Here is a 19,201-nt window from a genome sequence, read left to right as displayed (position 1 = left end):
CAGACACACAGACACACACAGACACACATTCACACAGACACAAACACACAGACACACAGACACAGACACACACACAGACAGACACACACAGACACACAGACACACACAGACACACACAGACACACAGACACACACAGACACAGACACACAGACACAAACACACAGACACACAGACACAGACACACAGACACACACAGACACACATTCACACAGACACAAACACACAGACACACAGACACAGACACACACACACACACACACACACACACACACACACACACACACACACACACACACACACACACACACACACACACACACTGTGTAAGTGTGTGTATGAGTGTGTAATGAGCAGTGGAGTAATTGCAGAGAGATGTTTGCTTAAACTTGAAGGGTATGAGCTATAGACAGCAAGCCCAAATGTGCAAAAGGGCAACCCTCTTCCGTTTTTGCAGCAGACCCAAGTTTCTGTAAGTTTGGTTGGCAGGGATCAGGTTACCCTGCATAATAATTATCCCACCCCGTCCTCCACCAATCAGCAACCTTGGACACCTCCTGTCAATCATGCACCTGCTCCCTGAAGAGACAAGTAGGGGCAAGTTTCTTTAGCTGTGTTTCCATCAAGCAGTCCGAGTCGGTTCAGTACAGTTTGGTACAGTTAAGCCTGATCCTGTTTGTGTTTCCACAGCAAAACTGTGCCCTCTTGTGGTAGGCGGCGCATAAGCTGGATGCCGAAAGCTGCAGCTGTTAAACAATAGCGTGACGCCGTAGCAGCCCAACACAGTTTACCCCGCTAATAAATCCAACAAAGAAGGAAAACGCAACACAGTAAGCAAAGAGCACAGATGGAAGACATGCAGCATTTCATCCTCTCTGTGGTTGGCATGTAGCTCTTTGATACAACAACAATCAAGCTTTGTTTCACAGAAGACCGTGAACCACCTGGAGAAATGCATCCGCCATGGGGGTAAGTGACGATTCTTTTGACCAATCAACAGTCTGCAGTGTGTTGCTCCACCTTCCGAGAGCGGATCGGTTCAGTCTGGCACCCAAAGGAAAGGGTCCCTAGTAGGCCGGCTGGTCTCGGTTTTTGGGGGATCTGTCCCAGGATAAGTCAGTGGAAACACTGCAAAATGCGCACCGAGACAAACCGAACCTGTCTACTTGGTGGCAACGCAGCTTTAGTCACTCTCAGTCCACCTCAGCAACTTCTTCACCATTTTAAGGACTCATTCTCTTATCATTATGTTTCCTGTGCGTCCATAAGATTGTAAGTAGTACTTGTGGCACAATTCATAAGGTTTGTTTACTGCGGCTAATGCAAATTTACAGTTGTTAACCTGGGTTTCTGTTGGTTTTTTAAATTGCCACATCATCAAACCTGTTATGTTCCATCATGTCCACAGAGTTCATAAAATGTTTAAGTACAGATTGCTGATTATATTTTGGATTATTTCTTGTCATTTCAGTCAAAGTCTGTTAGAAGGTACACAGGGAGCCTGCAGGCAGGGCCAATTAGGGACCATCACCATTTTCTCAGGCTCTGTCTGCATGTAGGTGATGCTTGGCAGAGGCACTGGCTAGCAAGGCAGGAACTTGTTGTCTCTCCCTAAGTGCTGGAGAGTGTTTTGGAGCTTTTTTCTAGTTTGCTGTGCTGCATTTATTAGGGGCTCCGGCTTAGAACAAGCCCCTCTCCCCCTCTTCTGTTTACATTTTTTTCTTCATCTTTCGGCCAAAATTTTGATTTGCTCCTCCTCCTGGGGCTTTGAGAAAACCCCCACAAGTTATACATCAAAGAGTTCGGTTTGGCTGGGATCGATGTGCGATGACTTGTTTCACCATTTCATAAATTTTTGGCCGACTGTGTGGCCCACACACATAGTGCCCTCTCTCATCCTCTTTCTATCTCTCTACCTTATATACACAGGTACTTTTACATGTTCTCATATATGGATTTGGGTCTTGGGCTTGCAAATAACAAGTCTACCCCATGTGTTATGTCATGCTACATGCCCAAAGCCTGTACCACCTTTATGATACACATGACATATTGTTTTGGAGCTAGAAAAGTATATATATGAAAGTGTGCGCGTGAAGCGCACATGACTGTGCATAAGGTTCTTTTGACCTCACTTAAACCAGAAACCAGAAATATATGAAAGTGATCGGTAAAGTCAGTCATAAACACATAAATAAGGTATGATGACATCCGTCCTGTGTTTAACTACTTTATAAATGCAAAAAGTCGACTGCCGCCGAGCCCCTCTCACGATTTTCGTGGAAATTGTCTGGTTGATTCTTATTGTTTCCTTGTGGTTTATCAGCGTTTACATTCATGTTTACTTATTTATTTGTATTTTATTGTCTTTCTTCTCTTAGAAACCACATACACACATACACACCACACACACGGTTACAAAGGAATGAAGAGTGGAATTCAGAAGAGTGTGTCAGTTCCCATTATTCATTACCATCATTCCTGCTCTGACCAGACAACCTGTGTTGATTGTGGCTGTAACATCACCCGCAATTCAATATACATTTAAGGTCACAAGTATGGGGTCCAGCTAACCCAGCACCTCTTTTATACCAAATGTGTGTTTTATTTGTGTGTGCAGCTTTTTCTAGCTAAACAATAACCATTCAGCAGTGTGTTTACAGGCTTTATGAGGACTATCCATTAGGGGTGGGCGGTACACCAGTTTCATCACCGTCACTGGTATCATATGTTGTCACAAAATGAATTTTGCAACACTTTTATTACCACAGTAAAGCATTTTTACACATAATTTTGTCTAAGTAGTGGTAGGAGATTCATTTCTCCTCATGTGAGAAGACACTTTTCTGCCACAGCCATTCTGAAAATACACCTTTAAGTCCAGAAACACCGAGTCAGCGACGTGATGAAGTAAACATTTACCGTGTGCAGAAAGTGAAACAGCTGGTGTGTGTGATGACGGCTACCCTGTTTTGGACACAGGCTGTACATCGCTATAGGCAAGAGTCTATGGTCAAACCTCAAAATCTCAGATGTGATACAACTATTTTCAAACAAAAGTAGCTGCATCAAAATAAACACTTTGAAGCAAACTGAAACAACAGTTTGCAGACTGTGAGTCGCTACATTTTTCACATGCTTTGAACCCTGTGGCTTAAACAATAGTGCTGCCTAAATCCAGATTCTTATGGTCTTACGAGCTTCACAGCTTCGTAGTATTAAAACCAATACATTTTCTTGATTATTTTCGTTATCAATAAAATCTGTGCCAACGAAAAATATGCATTTTACTGAGCTTTGACGGAGCTTCGGCAAAAATAGACAGCCTGCTGTGGTGTGTGTCCGGACAGAGTGGCGGCTGACATGTCAGCAGGTGTTTTAGCGTTATGCTAGTTGGCTATAAGTTTGTTTTCACTTTTTTTGTCCAATAAACATGTGGCTACAAAATGCCTTTGATAGACTCTTGTTCTGAGGATGAAGCGCTGTCCAGTGCCACACCATATTGTTCTGTTTGTTATGTCTCGTCTTATATGTTAACTCACATCCTTAGTTCAGTGTGATATTTAGTTGTCCTGTCTGGTTTTCATGTTGTAGTAATGGCTCTCCTCTTGTTTCAGATTACTCCACTTCCTGTCCTGGTGTGTTTCCCGCTCTTGTGATTGTTGACCCCGCCCTCATTGTCTCCGCCTGTGGCTCATTACCTCATGTATATATAGTCTGCGTCTCCCTTTGTCCTGTGTCTGTTTGTCTTGTCATGCTGGAAAGTTTTGCTGTTGTTTCAAGTCGAGTATTTTGTTTCCAAGTGTGTTAAGGCCAGGCTCTCCAGTGATTTTTAGTTTTTGTGGTTTTCCAGCACCTGCTGAGGTTTTTGTTAATTTTTGTTGTTCTATACATCTTTTTGTAATAAATCCTTCAAAGCTCATACAAGTCGTGCGCCTGGGTCCTTGTAGATAAGTCGTGTCAAAGCTGTGGACCGAGCAACTGCCTCAAAGGTTTTGTTTTTCTGGTCGTGGTTCAGGCTCTGAGTCCCAACTGTCGTCCCCTGTTCTTCAGTCAAAATCACTGCCAACGATCTGTCAGTATCTTTGTGTTTTTCTGTTTGTTGTCCCAAAAATACACGATAGCCGTGGAAAAATCACATACATGAAATGTCCTGTCTCATGCCACAGCTGTCTGTATTACAGCAGCAGTGTTTAGAGGAATAAAAGCTCCGAAATCTTTAGTACTTCATTAGACAACCTTACAGGCTTCAGATACAGAACATAAACTTAGGAAAAAAGTAATGTTGATTTCAACAAATTTATTGGCATTCAAAATGGTATTAGTTATTTGCTTACCCTTTTTAAATAAAATGCAAAAAGATATTTTTTTTGTCTGTAAATATTCTTCATTCCTCATACCCAGTTTTCTCACCAGTACACTTCAAGCTTGAAATGGGACAAACTTATTTTCCAAAAGCACATTGTGGGCAAAGGCCTTTTTTTAACCCAGTAGTAGACATTTTGCACCTGCTAGGTAGGATGTGTACACTTATAACACAGAACAGTCAGAATCATGTTTTAAAAAGACTTCACTTTTTTACACGTTGGGAAACCGTGATAAAATACTGTTACCGCAATATGAAGGCAAAATACATTTTGGGCCATATTGCCCACCCCTACTATCAATGTGGCATGGCTTTAGCCGTAATTGGCCATGTTTTTTCAGGATGAAGACTGTTTCCCATGAAAATAAGGTCAGCCTTGGTTTCTGTACCAAATGATTAAAGAGCAGATCTTTTCAATGGTACTTTTCTTTGATCAAGAGAACAATGCAAAGCAACAAGGTGGAGTAATCTAAAAAAGTATGGAGGGTGAGCAGACTATCTGTTCAGTGTTCCTCACAGCCTGGTGCTCTGAGACGTGTCTGTAACATGTAACGTTAGTGAATCCTGGTTTTGTCCTACCAGAGCACATCTACCAACTCCAACCTCACCAAGCAGAGCTAACGTAACCTGGCTCTTCATTTTATTGATAGACTCTCAAGTTTGAAGTTTCAAAATGGCTGTCTTACTGCGTCCGACCTCGGCAGAGATGGCATGTTGTGAAAGGCCTTCCTGATGCAGCACAACAATCCAACCATGTTCACAGAGAGAAAGCTTATTATCCTTTTCCATTAGGAGGTCATGACAGAGTGAAAACCAGACAGGAAGTCACACTGAATCCACATTTTAAAACAGGCACACACACACACACACACACACACACACACACACACACACACACACACACACACACACACACACACACACACACACACACACACACACACACACACACACACACACACACAGATAACACATGTTTATTTACCTGTGCAGTTCATTCGACTGATTCGTACAGAGCCGCTTCTTTGCAGAGGATTCTGGGACACCTGCTTCGTCAGCCCCTGACCAGTGGCAGGAGGCATCTTTGCGACCATTTGATTGGCAGCTGTAGTCTTTGCTGTGATATGATTAGTGACTGATGGGGTTTTCAGGCCTGCAGAGAGGATGAGGAAGAAGTCAGAGCTCTCAGAAGTGCTGAAGCAAAAGTTAAATAAAAAGCTCTGACTGCTCTGCTTTTGTTAAACAAGCTGCAACAACAAAAGGAGTCCTCAGGTAGTTAGACTGAAGAGAGGGTGGATCAAGCTGTTTGTTAACAAAAACTCATCAGTATTAGTTGAACCTTTTACCTGTTAAGTGACAGGAATGTGATATACACAGCTCAAAGCATCTCCTTTGTACAGGCTGTGCGGTCATTTTTGACTGTACGATCCCACCGTGCCCAACTTTAATAATGACATGACAACAAGAACACCACACATTCCATGAAAATTATCTGGATGCATTCATGAATATTGGGATACTGATACTTTTCATCATCATGCCATCCTAAAGGGTCCCCTGCTGTTATTTCTTTTTATTCACCATGCTATGTTTTGTTATGGCTTATCAGAGATAAAATCAAAAACTGTGAGTGTTACTCATGAACAGGTGCAGTTTTTCAGAGCAGTAACCTACCCATGCTCATATTAACATGACTACACTGTCTTTAGTTCATACTTAGCCTGACTTTATCACTGTGATTTTCTCACAGAGATGATTTTTGAGCTTCACTGGTGTTGCTGCAGTACGTGAGTTTTTCTCTGAATCTGCCCACCTGTAGCAATGGTCCTGGCCTGCAGAGACAGAACTCTGGTCCTCATTGTAGGTGGTTTTGAATCAGCAGTGACTCCAAAGTTTGCATTGTGAGCTGTGTCACCTGGCCTACTGGTGCTGGAGGAGACAAAGGGCTTTGTGGTGCCCAGGCTGCCCATAGGCAGAGTGCTCCTGTTGGGCCGCTCATCAGGCTTTGGGCCTGTTGGTGCTGGAGCTCCTGGAGAACATGTAGGAGAGGAAAATATACAGCATGTTTAAAAATGTTTTATATGGATGTAAGCTGTTAGCTTTATGAGAGTTTTTAAATCAAGTGTTTGCCTTTTTTTAATGTTTGAAATACAAAATAGTGTTGGGCAACTTGAGAAAAAAAATCCTATCCCTATGTGTTTTTCATATCAGTCAATATCAATATTTCACACAATATAAATCAAATAACCATTTTGTCAAGCTTCAATGCTACATTACTCATGAGTGAGTTGTTGTGATTATTTTCAACTTGGTTATTTTGGTTATTTTTTTTGCCAGAGGTTGAACATGACAGATGTACTGAAGAACACTAAACAACTACTTTAGAGGAATAAAAATAAATCAAACAAGTAAATCTACTTTAAACTTGTTAAGTAGTCTGCCGCAACGGCCTTGTTTCCTGGTGGGCGTTGGCACTTGATTCTGTCCCTGATTGTGCATACTCTAGCAGAGTTGAATTTTCTCCCAGGGGAACACTTAATGGACCCGATATACTAAGATCCCAAATGACCAGCGCTAAATTGTACAAAAAAAAAATAAATGCACATGCTATCAGTGAGCATAATGCAGGTGATCTACCCAGACTGTGTGTGTAATTGGTAACAGGAGCAAACATCTGTCTTTAGATGAGGATTCAGCACATGCTACCTGCTGTCACCATGGAGAGTTTGGGAGAGCAGAGTAAGAGAAATCAGACGGATGGGACAGAGGCTGCTGTGCAGGAGGTGACAGCTGTGTCTAGTGTGGTGCACCCTCCACCACGACACTCGGGCCATTGCTGCGCTCATGAAGCAGCTGGTCGTGCCTTGTCGGGGTCGACTGTCATCCCACCTCAGTGTGACCACAGCTGTATGTGTTTATCGCTGTGAGTTTACACCTGCCTTTCAAGCATGCTAAATGTGCCAAAAAAAAAAAAAAAGGAGGAAGAAGAAGCAACCACTAACAGTTTCAGGTTTAATAAATCACTCTGCCACTACTAAATGATTACATTTGCATTTCCTCCTCCGAGGGTTTACAAATTCAGATGAGCTGCACAGGTTCTGCATATTCATGAGGGCAAACATGCTAAATTGTCCAACCCGGTAAGCAAATCAGCTTTGCATACACTATCAAGTTTGCATGTGTTTTTCTACTCACTAACCTGTAGTAGACCAAGCCCATTTTCTCCGTTACCGCTGACTACTAATGTAAACGTCAGCAAGAGTGCACGCTGGCTGCTGCACCTATTCATCTATCTGACTTGACATGGCTCTATTCATGATTGGTGCAGAGTCAATGTTTTGACTGATATATGATGGGCCAATCATATGTCTGTCAAGCATGAACAAATGAATTCTACCGACCATGTCTCATAATTAGAATAGACTAGAATAAAACAGAAAATACTTTATTTATCCTCAAGAGTAAATTCAGGAGTCACAGCAGCCATTCAAGAAAACAAAAGTAAGAAAGTGTATAGTTAAAAAAGGTCCATAAGAAAATTGATGATGACAGCTTGTCCATCATTCTTCAGTTTAGTCAGCCTCCACCTCCACAGGGTCCAGGACTGAGCTTCTTCAGTCATGCTCCATCTCTGTCTCCTAGATCCTGTCTGCTCACAGCAGGTGAAGCTCTTCCAATGTGGTGTTGGTGTCTGATGTTAGCTCCATTAGCCATGTCTGTGAATAGCATGATGCTACTCTGCCTTCTGGTATTCCCTCTGTTGTTGGTTTAGCACAGCTAGCTCGTCCATCTTATTGGAGATAGATCTTATGTTCCCAAAAACGATGGATGGAAGGACAGGTCCATGTGATTACTTTTCAGCTCACACCTGAAAACCAGCACGTCGTCCTCACCTCCTTCTCCTCACCTTGTGGGAAACATCAGGCCTTACACCAGTTAGCATTGACATGCTACAGGCTACTAACAGCTGAGTTCACATGTTAACAATGCAGCCATGGTTATGTAACTCCCATAAAAGTGCAGCTTTGGGTTAAAGATGCCATTTATTGTTAGCCTCAAGGAAAACAGTTTTAGTTGTTGTTGTAAAGCCTCAGGGCAAACAATATTTCATGAATGTCGCCATCTAGGATGAGAGCTATATTTTATTTTATATTGTAGTGGTTTAAAGTAGTCACTAGATGGCGCTTTGTGTATGCACAATGCAGTGAAATTCAGTAGACCGCAGCATTGCATGCTGGGATTAGAGTACTGACGCTAACTCTGATGCTAGTGAAAACGGCAGTGCAGCCACGAGTGAAGTTGATGGGAACGAGTGCCAGAGAAAAAGACGTTTTGTTATGTTTTCAAGTTTTTGTGTTGGAGAGGTTGTTGCCTGAGAGTTCCAGACCGCCACTGTGACCGGAGGATTTGCTTTCTGATCTGTTTAATTACCTTTGAGGACTATGGTGAGTGTGCCCGTTAACATGCTAGGTTGCTAAAAGGACATGAAACTGACATTTTCTTTTGTCAAGTAGTTATGAAACGATATGAAACTATTGATTTAGCATCAAAAACCAATCACAGTTAACTGTGAATGTACAAAGTTGTTGTGATGAGTGAATATACTGAGTTTGAGTCTTACGATTCATTTTTTTTCCCATGTATGAGCTATGTAAATTTTTGCTGCGTCATTTCTGGACGCCATGTTCAACGTTGCAGTGTTGAAAATGGGCTTTGTGTAAGTTATTGCTCATGAGTTGTTATAAATATGGATTCTTATGACTTTATTACATAAATAGGATGTTTATTGGTTAAAAAATGTATGTTCATGCTATATATAATTTTTGAATGATAAGGAAATAATAATTGAAAAGAGATTAGTTATAATTTTGGTAACATGATTTTTAATACTGTTTAAAAGACACTTATGATGTCTGAGGTTTTAAGTCTCAGGAGACTATTCATAATTCTTTTTATTCAGTATGGGAAGTTGCACCTGAGTTAAAGAGAAAGATATTAGAGAAAAGAGAAACTTCTATACCGTACAGTATTTGAAGAGTGATTATCAATTTTATTTTCTGCTACGGCAGATTGCTTTTTTTTATTTGCTGGATCTTCTGTGCGGAGATAGTGTCAAATTCCAACCAGGGCTCTGCCGGATGCGAGGCAGGACGAGCGAGGTTCCAAATTCTTCATCTTCATCATCTTCCTGGAGTTGTTCCTGGAGTGTCACCCTTGGAGCGAGATAAAATCTAGAACTGCGCAGAAAATGTTCAGGCGATGCACACTCACAACCCGGAAAGCACACACACACACGAACACACTTAACGTAGCAAACGGACAGACTTTGGTATCAAACAGCGATCAGCAGTGAAGGGACATTTTAAGTTTTTTTTTAATTTTATTTTTGTCTTTGGGAAACTGAATTTAAATTTTGTCTTACTCTATTTTGTGTGTTGAAAACAAATGTTTGTGTTTACCTTTTCACTAAACATCCCTTGCTCCTTGAGTCAAATCTGAGATTAGAGGTATAGTGTCAGTGTTTAACATCCCGTTACAATTTCATGTAGGCTCTTCAGACAAACACAGGAGAAAAGAATAGTTAAAATATCACTGAATCCACAAAAAGTTTGGTGTCCATGACCAACAATGAACCATACAAAGTAATGATCCACTCCAAATACAAAGATTACGAAAAAGAGGCAAAAAAAAAAAAAATTACGAGAAACAGACAAAGAAGAGAGAGCTGCTGCAAAAGGCAGCCATAACCAACAGGGCAGCGCCTAGCAACTATTATAACTATTATTATTTCTATTAAATATCCAGTAATCTAAATATGAGTTGTTCATACATCAGCTCTCCTGTTCTCCACATCCTATAATTTAATAATAAGTACCTCAAGTTGATTTTAAATAAAGGATTTTTACTACCTTCAGGACATTTATTTGCAGAATGGTACTTTTGCATCTAATTCAGTAAAATTCTATTTAAGTGACTGTGCTTGCACTTTAGTTTCTTCTCTGATTATTGCTAAGCGCCAGATATAAATACAGATGCAAATGCATTTTGTGTAGTCAGTAAAATAAAGAAACTTTTACTATGGATCATATTTAATCATTTGAAATGTGACTGTTTTCATTGGATCATCCTGTCACTCAGTCTGAAAGTTTTATTATTAGTCCTCCGATCTGTCCCTGTGGTTCTGTGGAATTTACTGTCCTGCTCTGTATGATAATGATGCTGATCTTAACACACTATCTGTTCACTCAGTCCTGATGTGCTCCTTAACTTCCACAGAGGAAGTGAGCATGGCCACACACACACACACACACATTCACACACACACACACACACACACACACACACACACACACACACACACACACACACGCACGCACGCACGCACGCACGCACGCACGCACGCACACACACACACACACACACACACACACACACACACACACACACACACACACACGCACACACTGCCTTACCTCTTGTGGCTCCATTGTTTTCGTTGCTTCCCAGTGAGGAGGAGCTGTGGCTTGTTGGTAACCCTTTACCAGGAAGTTTGGACCCAGCAGTGGCAGCAGTGGGTGCGGCGGGTCGACCACCTGACCCTGATGCTGGCAGCTGGATGGCTATTTGTTTGGGATTGAAGGCTGCAGAACCTAGGGAGGCAGATGCGGATGCTTTCTCTGCTGCTGTGCGAGGTTTGGGGAGACCTATGAGAGGACATCAGATAGTGGGTTAGCTTGGTCCATTAGATTAACACAGTTTGAGCGCAGAGGACTCAAATCCTGTTCAGGAGCATGTTTCCATGGTCAATTTATCATGAGCCACCTCAACCTCTATCTTGTTGATGTGCATTCAGTATTAAGTTGTTCTCGGGAACTGGACAGAGTTAGTATGAAACATGTGATTGCCAGTCTTGAGGAGCAGTCTTGAGTTGTGTGAACCTGTGTGAACCTTTGCGCAATTTAAGGGGGCTGCTGTGTTGCTGAATATGTTCATTTCTAACTGAACAATAACATCTTTGTCGTCCGTGTATCAACTGTGTATCAAAGACAACAACATGAGAAAAAACGGAAGTATTTTGGAATAATTATTTGAAAATGTAAAAATTGCCTAGTCAACCAAAAATGTCATGGACCCCCTTCAACACCGACCTACCTGAACTCTGGCTTTGAATGGCTTACCATGAAATTGTTCTTTACCTTCAGCCAATTATCATTACTTTTGTGTCAGTTACCCCTCCCCCCTTACCAATGAAGGACAATCAGGAAAAATAATTAGATAAATCAAACACACACTTTATTTGCAGCTCCTGTCATTTGCCTGGCTAAGCGAGACACATCAGATAGCAGGTGTTGGATATCAAAATAACTAGGGATGCACTGATACCGGTCCAGGTACCGCTGTATCGGTGCCCCTCAAACCTGGATTGGTATTGGTGGGAAGGGGCCAATCCATGCTGCTGATCCAGGCAAGTAGCTATGCCTTATTTGTAACCAGTGCTCTTGGCTACTTGAAATGTTACCTCTGATGCACTTTGCACCACCAGCACAGGGGTTTAAGAGTTTAACTTTGAAGAGTCATCTCTGTACATTCTAAAGCTTTGATTTTTTTCCAAACTGCTGGTAAACATTTAAATATTTTACAGTTTAAATAAATATTAACTTCAGTACTTCCATGTACTCATCTTTTGCCTTTTGCCTAAAACATTACCAGTCTTATCCCACACTAGGGAATGTAGGTTATTATTTAACACTGGCATCAGTGTCGGGTGATTCCCAAAGCTCTGGTATTGGTATCAGAACCAAAAAAGTTGGATCAGTGCAAAATAACACAACACATAACAACATTGCAACGTTTGAAATAGCATATAACTAGATTACCTGTTATGGGAAAACAGTAGTGGTAGTAACACCATTATTTTTAATGTCCTTAGTCTTAACACAGCGTATTACTGATTGGTCAAAACCCCTGATCAGTGGTTAAATCTGGAAAACAAGAATAATCAGGAACAACCTAATCTTCCATCATTTTAAATCAATCCTCTGAAATGAGTCATGTGTCATTATCCCTCTGTCTGTTGACACTATGCTAATATAGTGACATCAGCATAGAATGGAATAGAACAGAACAAAATGGAAAATGATCAAAGTCACGCAACAGTGGTAAAGACAGAAGAAACATCACACAACATCAAGTACCAATGCTGGTTGTTTATCCTGGACATGGGGGGTTCTCAAAAAGCTAGGTCTGTCCTAAACTCAATCCCATACAGGCCTCCAGAGGGATGGGCAATCAGAGGGGAGGAGGTTTGTATAGAGGGGAGTCTTAAAGAGACAGCAGCTAAAACAAAGTGTTTCAGCCTGTGGCTGAAATAAGGGTATATAAGACAGTGGGAGGGGAAAAGGGGATATAGTTTTTTAGTTGTGAATCATGAAAGCTTCTACTGAAGCACCAGGGCCTCAAAAATAAAAGGCCAAATTTTTTCACAAAGCCTTAAAAAAACCCACTCTTTAAGCATAAAAACCCTACAGTATTCACCAGCCAGAGCAGCCAATGGACATAGGAGAGGTTGTAATGACACATCCAGCTTTTATCCCATCCATCGGAAGAAGAAGTACAAGAAAGACATGTTTGGCCCTGCAAGACACCAATCTGATTTTCATTATGCTGTTTCATCAATAACCTTGTTTGTATCTATTGTAAATATATTGTTGTTTTCTGTCAGCATTATATGTTTTAGAGGACAATGGAAAAATCCTGACTGACTTCCAGCTCAACTTCCTGAAGCCACTGTATGCTCAGATCCAAAGCAGAGCTGAATTTGCTCCCCAAAATATGGTTAAATAGCAAAAACTTAAGCCATTGTGTGGGTATATCATCCATCTGAGAATATGAACCAACTGTCTGTGGTAAGTCTCACTTTCACCGTAAACATTAAGTTAAAAGAGGCCAGACTCTGGCTTCTAAAAGCAATATGAAGCTGGAAAAAAAAATCTGATGGGGATAAACGGCTCTTAAGTTTACCAAGTGAACAACATCTTGATGCAAGTTAATGGAAAAAAAAAAAATCAAAACTCAAAGTCAGAGCTGTTGTCCAGAGGAGAAGAAAACTACTCTTAGAGTGTTTAACCCCCCCTCCTTTTTTTTTTTTTTCCATGTAGAATTTCCAGTTTTATCCAGAATTCTGACTTTGAGCTCAGGATCCCAGAGTGCTTGCCCTGATTGTGGGATCCATAAATTCTCATGTGCTCCAGGAAGTCAGAAAATCTAAATGCTGATTGTCTTCAGTGACAGAGAATCACCTTATTTGTGTCTTGGTGTAATTGTTTGATAGAATAGTTTGCTAGCTGCTCTTCATGCAGAGATTTGTTTATAGAAAAAAAATCCTCTGATTACTGCAGTGGGAGCCTGGTTCTCTTTACAGTGGATTGTGTGACACCTGATTGACAAATACTGTGAAGAGTGTTTTAAATACACTTTCAAATCCAAACAGGAAGACCACACTTTAACAAAAGGGTCCATCAAAGCAGGGGCACGTCCTGTAAGTCTGCCTTTGACCTTTAATAACTATTTAGTCGGACAGTGACAAAGAGAAGAAAACTAAGCAGACATGCAGGGGTGGGTGGCCCATAGTGGGCAATAGTGCACCGCCCCCCTTAAGCCACATAAAAAAAGAGAGGAAAAATGTTTATTTTGCCAGTCTTAGTCTTGATATTCTTGTCCAATCAGTAGCTGTAATATAGCTGTCATGTTCAGCAGTGCCAAACCAGTAGCCCCTCACCCTTGGGGAGACTTTTGTCAGACTGAAAATCACCCCAAGCGCTTTTATAGACTTATATGTTGAAACTTTTTTTCACATTTTGGACCCTACAATGCATTTCTGTGGGCTCCCGAAGGGCTTGCCCCAACGTGATGGCGTCATACGCACTGATGCATGCTCCAGTGATATGTGGGACATCGCAGTGGGACATCTCAAGATCAACATGGCTGGCCACCTCAACTCAATTGTTTCATTGAAAGAATTACTCTTCAATCGTCAAACTAATGTCAAAAATTTAGCCATTAAAGAATTAGGACCACCCAGACAAAATTTGAGTATCAAACAAATGTCAACAAAAGCGGAGAAAGGATTCAAGGATTTTCCAGGAGCTGGTATATTCGGCAAACATGGCTAGCAGGGTGTGAAATGGCTAACGCTCTTTCTGCTCCCCCTGTGTGCTAATTCACCCTGATGCCAACTCAGACACCACATGGGCAAGGTCAGGTGTCACTGATATGCATCATCTCTCTGAAAATTCGAGAAAACATGAAGCTTCCAAGATGCATATGGATAGCCGCCATAACTGTCAGCCTTTAGGAGAGTAAATGTTGAAACACAGCTGGATGAGAGCTACAGGTTAGGTGAGCAAGAACCGGCACATCCTTGGCCACCTCATTGACTGTGTGAAATTTTGTGGTATGCTTGAGCTAGCTTTGCGAGGCAAGGATGAAAGCAAGGGGTCCAGCAACCCTGGGATTTTTCATGAACTGGTTGATTTAGTGGCGTCGCAGGATGAGGTGTTTGAGGAGCGCCTAAGAACGGCCACAGTCTTCAAGGGCATGTCAAAGACAGTGCAGAATGAGCTACTGGATTGCATGGCATCTGCCAGAGAATGTATCGTGGAGGAAGTAAAACCAGCTAGATTCGTGGCAATCCAAGCTGATGAAACCAGGTGTCTCCACACAGACTCAGTTGGTGCTTGTGCTGAGATACCTTGATGGAAAAATGCTGTGCAAGAACGGTTCCTTGAATTTGTTGCCATCTTGTCAACAACTGCCGGCCCCATTGCCGATGCAATTTTGGAGAGACTGAACAAGACTGAACAGCGTTTTCACTGAAGTTGACAAGTGTTAACTCATTGCTCAAGCTTATGACAGTGCCAGTGTTTTGTGTGATGAGAGAGTACAAAAATGCCTATTATTTACATTGTTACGTACACCAGCTGAATTAAATCATGCAACAGGCCACTTTGCACATCCCAGCAGTGAGAGTGTTTTTCTCCGATCTTAGTGGGATTACCATTTTTTTTTACCCAGTCACCCAAACATAGGGCCCTTCTACACTAGATTGTTGCGCAATGGCTGTCTAAATGCTTCATCCACAAGATGGAACTTCAACAGCAGGGTCATGAGTACTGTCTATGAGAATCTGGACGACCTCATGGAGTGCTTTGAGGCCATCAGGTCAGACAGCTCATTTGACAGCACCACAGTGAGGAAAGCGTCTCGATTCCTGAGGATGTGGCAGGATGAAGATTTTGTTTTTTTCTTGCAGCTGTTCCATCAAATCATGCCTCATTTTGACATGATATACCAACAGCTGCAGAAGAGGGACAATGACATGTTGTTCATCCGACGCGCCCTGCAGAAGTTCACCAGCAGTGTTCAGGCCATCAGGTAAGATAATTTGATATACTAATTACTTTTTGATTTTTAGAAATTATCTCAATTATTATTCATCATTATTTTAATTAAAGTTTTGTTGTACTTGTTGCAATGACAAATAAAGTTCTATTCTAAATTTAATGTAGCTGACTAAGTAACAGTTCAGCACGCACGGTGGGAGCGTCTGCACTCTGCTGCTGCATCTGAACGCAAACATAATGTAGAACCTCTTTTGGCTCAATTTAATGACTCTGAAAACACTAAATGACTTGATTTAATGAATTTCTTTGGTTTACAAAATAATGACATGTACAGTATTACTTCAATCAACCCATTCCTTCATTACTTCTCAACGTGACATCGTTCTTCTGTTTTCGGAGCGCACATGGCTAATTTGCATACACATGCACAAAAAGGGTTGATCCATTTGGCAAAAAAGTTCCAGATTTAGATGGGGAAGTGTTTATGGCCAAACCTCATTACCTTAATTGTGATACAGCCAAATTTTTAATAGAGGTAGTGGCATTAAAATTAACATTTTGAAGCAAAATGAATACCGTAGTTGCCAGACTATGTGCCACTGCATTTTTAACAAACTTTGAGCCCTACAGCTCAAACAACTGTGCGGCTAACTTATGATTTTTTATGGTCTGACGAGCTTCAGAGGCTCGTCGCATCACAACTAATACATTTCTCGATTATTTTCGTTATCAGTGAAATATGTGCCAACGTAAAATCTGAGTTTCCCCGAGCTTTGACGGAGTTCAGGTATAAATATCCAGCCTGCTCTTATTTGTGGACAGCGCGTCAGACGGAGTGGCTACTGTCATGTCGGTAGGTGTTTCTGATGGGAAAGGTACAACAAGTTGTACTAGTTTGCTCTAAGTTTGTTTTCACTATTTTTGTTCATTAAACATGAAGCTACAAAATGCCTTTGATAGAGTCTTGTTCTGAGGATGAAGCCTGAGCGCTGTCCAGCGCCACATCATGTTGTTCTGTTGGGACAGGTTGTTTTTACTCCTTGTGAGTGATGATGATAAATATCTTAAAACAGCATTAAATGACCTGGGTTGATAAACCATTAGACTGAGCAGCTGCCTCAAAAGTTTTTTTTTTGCCATGGTTCAGCCTCGGAGTCTGAACTCTAACTACGTTCTTCAGTCACCGATCTGTCAGTGTCTCTGTGTTTGTCTGTTTGTTGACTGGAAAAACAAGATAGTGGCGGAAAAATCACGTCAGCGAAATGTTATGTCTCATGCCATACCATGTATTATGGCAGCAGCGTTTGGAAGAATAAACGCTCAGAAATCTTGAGTGCTTTATTAGAAGTAGACAACCTTACAGGTTTCAGAAAACTTACAGAACATAAATTTAGGAAACTCATGGGATAGCAAGCTAGTAATAGTAAATTGGCATCCAAATAGTGTTAATTTTTCACTCTGTTAAAATAAATGCAAAAATGCATTTTTTTTTTTTGTTCGTTATCATTCTTCATTCCTCAGAAACAGTTTGTTTACCAGTACAGTGCACTTTAAGCTTGAAATGGTACAAGCTTCTCTTCCAAAAGCACATTGTGGGCAAAGGCCTATTTCTATCACAGAATTAGACATTTTCCACATGCTGGGTAGGATGTGTACACCTATAGCACAGAACAGAGTCTGAATCATGTTTTAATAGGACTTTACTTTTTTGCATGTTGGAAAATCGTGATATTACTGTTCAGTCAGACAACTCACGTTTGAATTGTTTATTTAGCAGCAAATATATTTTATGTTTGGCGTCCAGGCTCCGGCCTCATCACCCCTCACAATAAATTTACATGGTGACATTGAGAAGTGATGAGCAAAACATACTGAACATACCCCCCCCGGAGCCTGCAGGTGGTTGCTGGGGTGGTGGTGGGGGCAAAGAAACATGCAGCATTACAAACGCAGGGCAGCCAAGGCATTGACAGGCAGAGAGGGATGAGAGACTCCCGGTTTAAATAGACCGCCCAATTGAGAGAGTGTGATTGCAAGATGGTTATGACGTGTGAGACACGTGGTATGTGCATAGCAGTGCTGCTCGAGTTGACTGCCTGAACTAGCTTGCGGGCTCGCCCCATTTATTGCAGTATGAAGGGAAAATACCCTGATATAAATTGTAGTTCATATCGCCCACCGCTATGATGATGTTTAATTTCCGACAAATTAGAGACACACTTTGTTTTGCAGGGGGGATTCTTGCATTCCCCCAGAGCCTACTGTATTTTACATGTTTACATGTTTTTCTCTGTTTAAGACGAGGACATGCTTACCGCACATTAAACATGAGCTGTGAGCATTAAGAGAGGAGAAAAGGTCCTCAGACAACACATTTTTCACTTCACCCATCATCACAACCTGCAACCTGTGCAGAAAAATACTGAAGCAGCTGCAGCTAGCAGTAGCACAAGGAAATAACAGCTAGTGCTAAGTAAAGAGTGCAAACAGTTTATCAGAGAAAACCAAAAGCTAAATGAGTTAATGACAGAATCACAAGATGAGCCACCTCTAACCACCATTTCCTGATTCATTGCAGACATCTCCTTTGGTTCTTGGCCTGGTGTTCTTTTGTGTTGTGTGTTAAAGGGCAACTCCGTGTTTTTGACACCTGGACCTTATTTAAAGGTGTGTGCATGCTCATGTGCTCACTGAGACAAACATCGTGCAGCTCGGAGTTCTTCAGAAGTTATTTAGATCCAGCTGATTTTAGCCGCTCTTAGCGGGGGCCACGGCAAGGGAGCTTCAGTGTGGGACATGATCTCTGCAAAATCGCTCATTTCAGCTATATTTTTTCATCCATCGCTATCCATCGTTATCACAAACACACTCCTCTTCTGTTGCCATAGGCGAACACTGTCCACAAGCGCACCACCAGTTCACATTGAGTGGTGGACGTGCTCCTGTTTGTTGTTCTCGAGCCAGCTCTTTGTCTCTCTCCCTCTGCATCCTTCTTTCATGGAGCTCCTCGTTCGTGTACACTGAATCTCCCTTGCCATGGCCCCCGCTAAGTGCAGCTAAAATCGGTTGGATCTGAATAACTTCTGAAGGACTCCGAGCTGCACAATGTTTGTCTGAGTGAGTATATGAGCATGCACACACCTATAAATAAGGTCCTGGTGTCAAAAAAACGGAGTTGCCCTTAAAAGGGATTCAAGAGCAACACCAATGTTGCTGAGTTTCTGCTGAACAGGTAATCATGTGATCTGACTTTATTGTCTTGTTTTATTCATACATCAGGTAGCCAGCGATACAAACGGCTAATGCTAGCAGCTTTCTAATTGCCTGTAACTGTGTTTACATACTTTCTGCACCATCTGTTAGCAGACAGCTCATCAGTTGTTGTTCATCAACAAGAATGGGATTTTTTACAAAGCCTTTATGTTGTCTCCTGCT

General features: G+C 41.6%; 1 protein-coding gene across 2 annotated transcripts in view; it reads right to left on the bottom strand.

Moving 5' to 3' along the window:
• Nucleotides 1–19,201, bottom strand: part of LOC141803530 (microtubule-associated tumor suppressor 1 homolog A-like) — a 146,302-nt gene that overhangs the window by 56,734 nt on the left and 70,367 nt on the right. For both annotated transcript variants that reach the window (XM_074687636.1, XM_074687644.1), the window contains exons 4-6: nucleotides 10,838–11,068; nucleotides 6,178–6,393; nucleotides 5,350–5,517 (exon numbers count right to left, since the gene is read on the bottom strand). In XM_074687636.1, the coding sequence (XP_074543737.1) occupies nucleotides 5,350–5,517; nucleotides 6,178–6,393; nucleotides 10,838–11,068 (615 nt within the window). The remainder of the gene's footprint in view (nucleotides 1–5,349; nucleotides 5,518–6,177; nucleotides 6,394–10,837; nucleotides 11,069–19,201) is intronic.

This window comes from Halichoeres trimaculatus, unplaced genomic scaffold (assembly GCF_033239565.1).
Source record: "Halichoeres trimaculatus isolate MK-OKI-2021-1 unplaced genomic scaffold, fHalTri1.1 fHalTri1_scaffold_2, whole genome shotgun sequence".
NCBI lineage: Eukaryota > Metazoa > Chordata > Actinopteri > Labriformes > Labridae > Halichoeres > Halichoeres trimaculatus.
The sequence above is the reverse complement of the archived record's forward strand: the minus strand, read 5'-3'. Positions and strand labels throughout refer to the sequence as shown.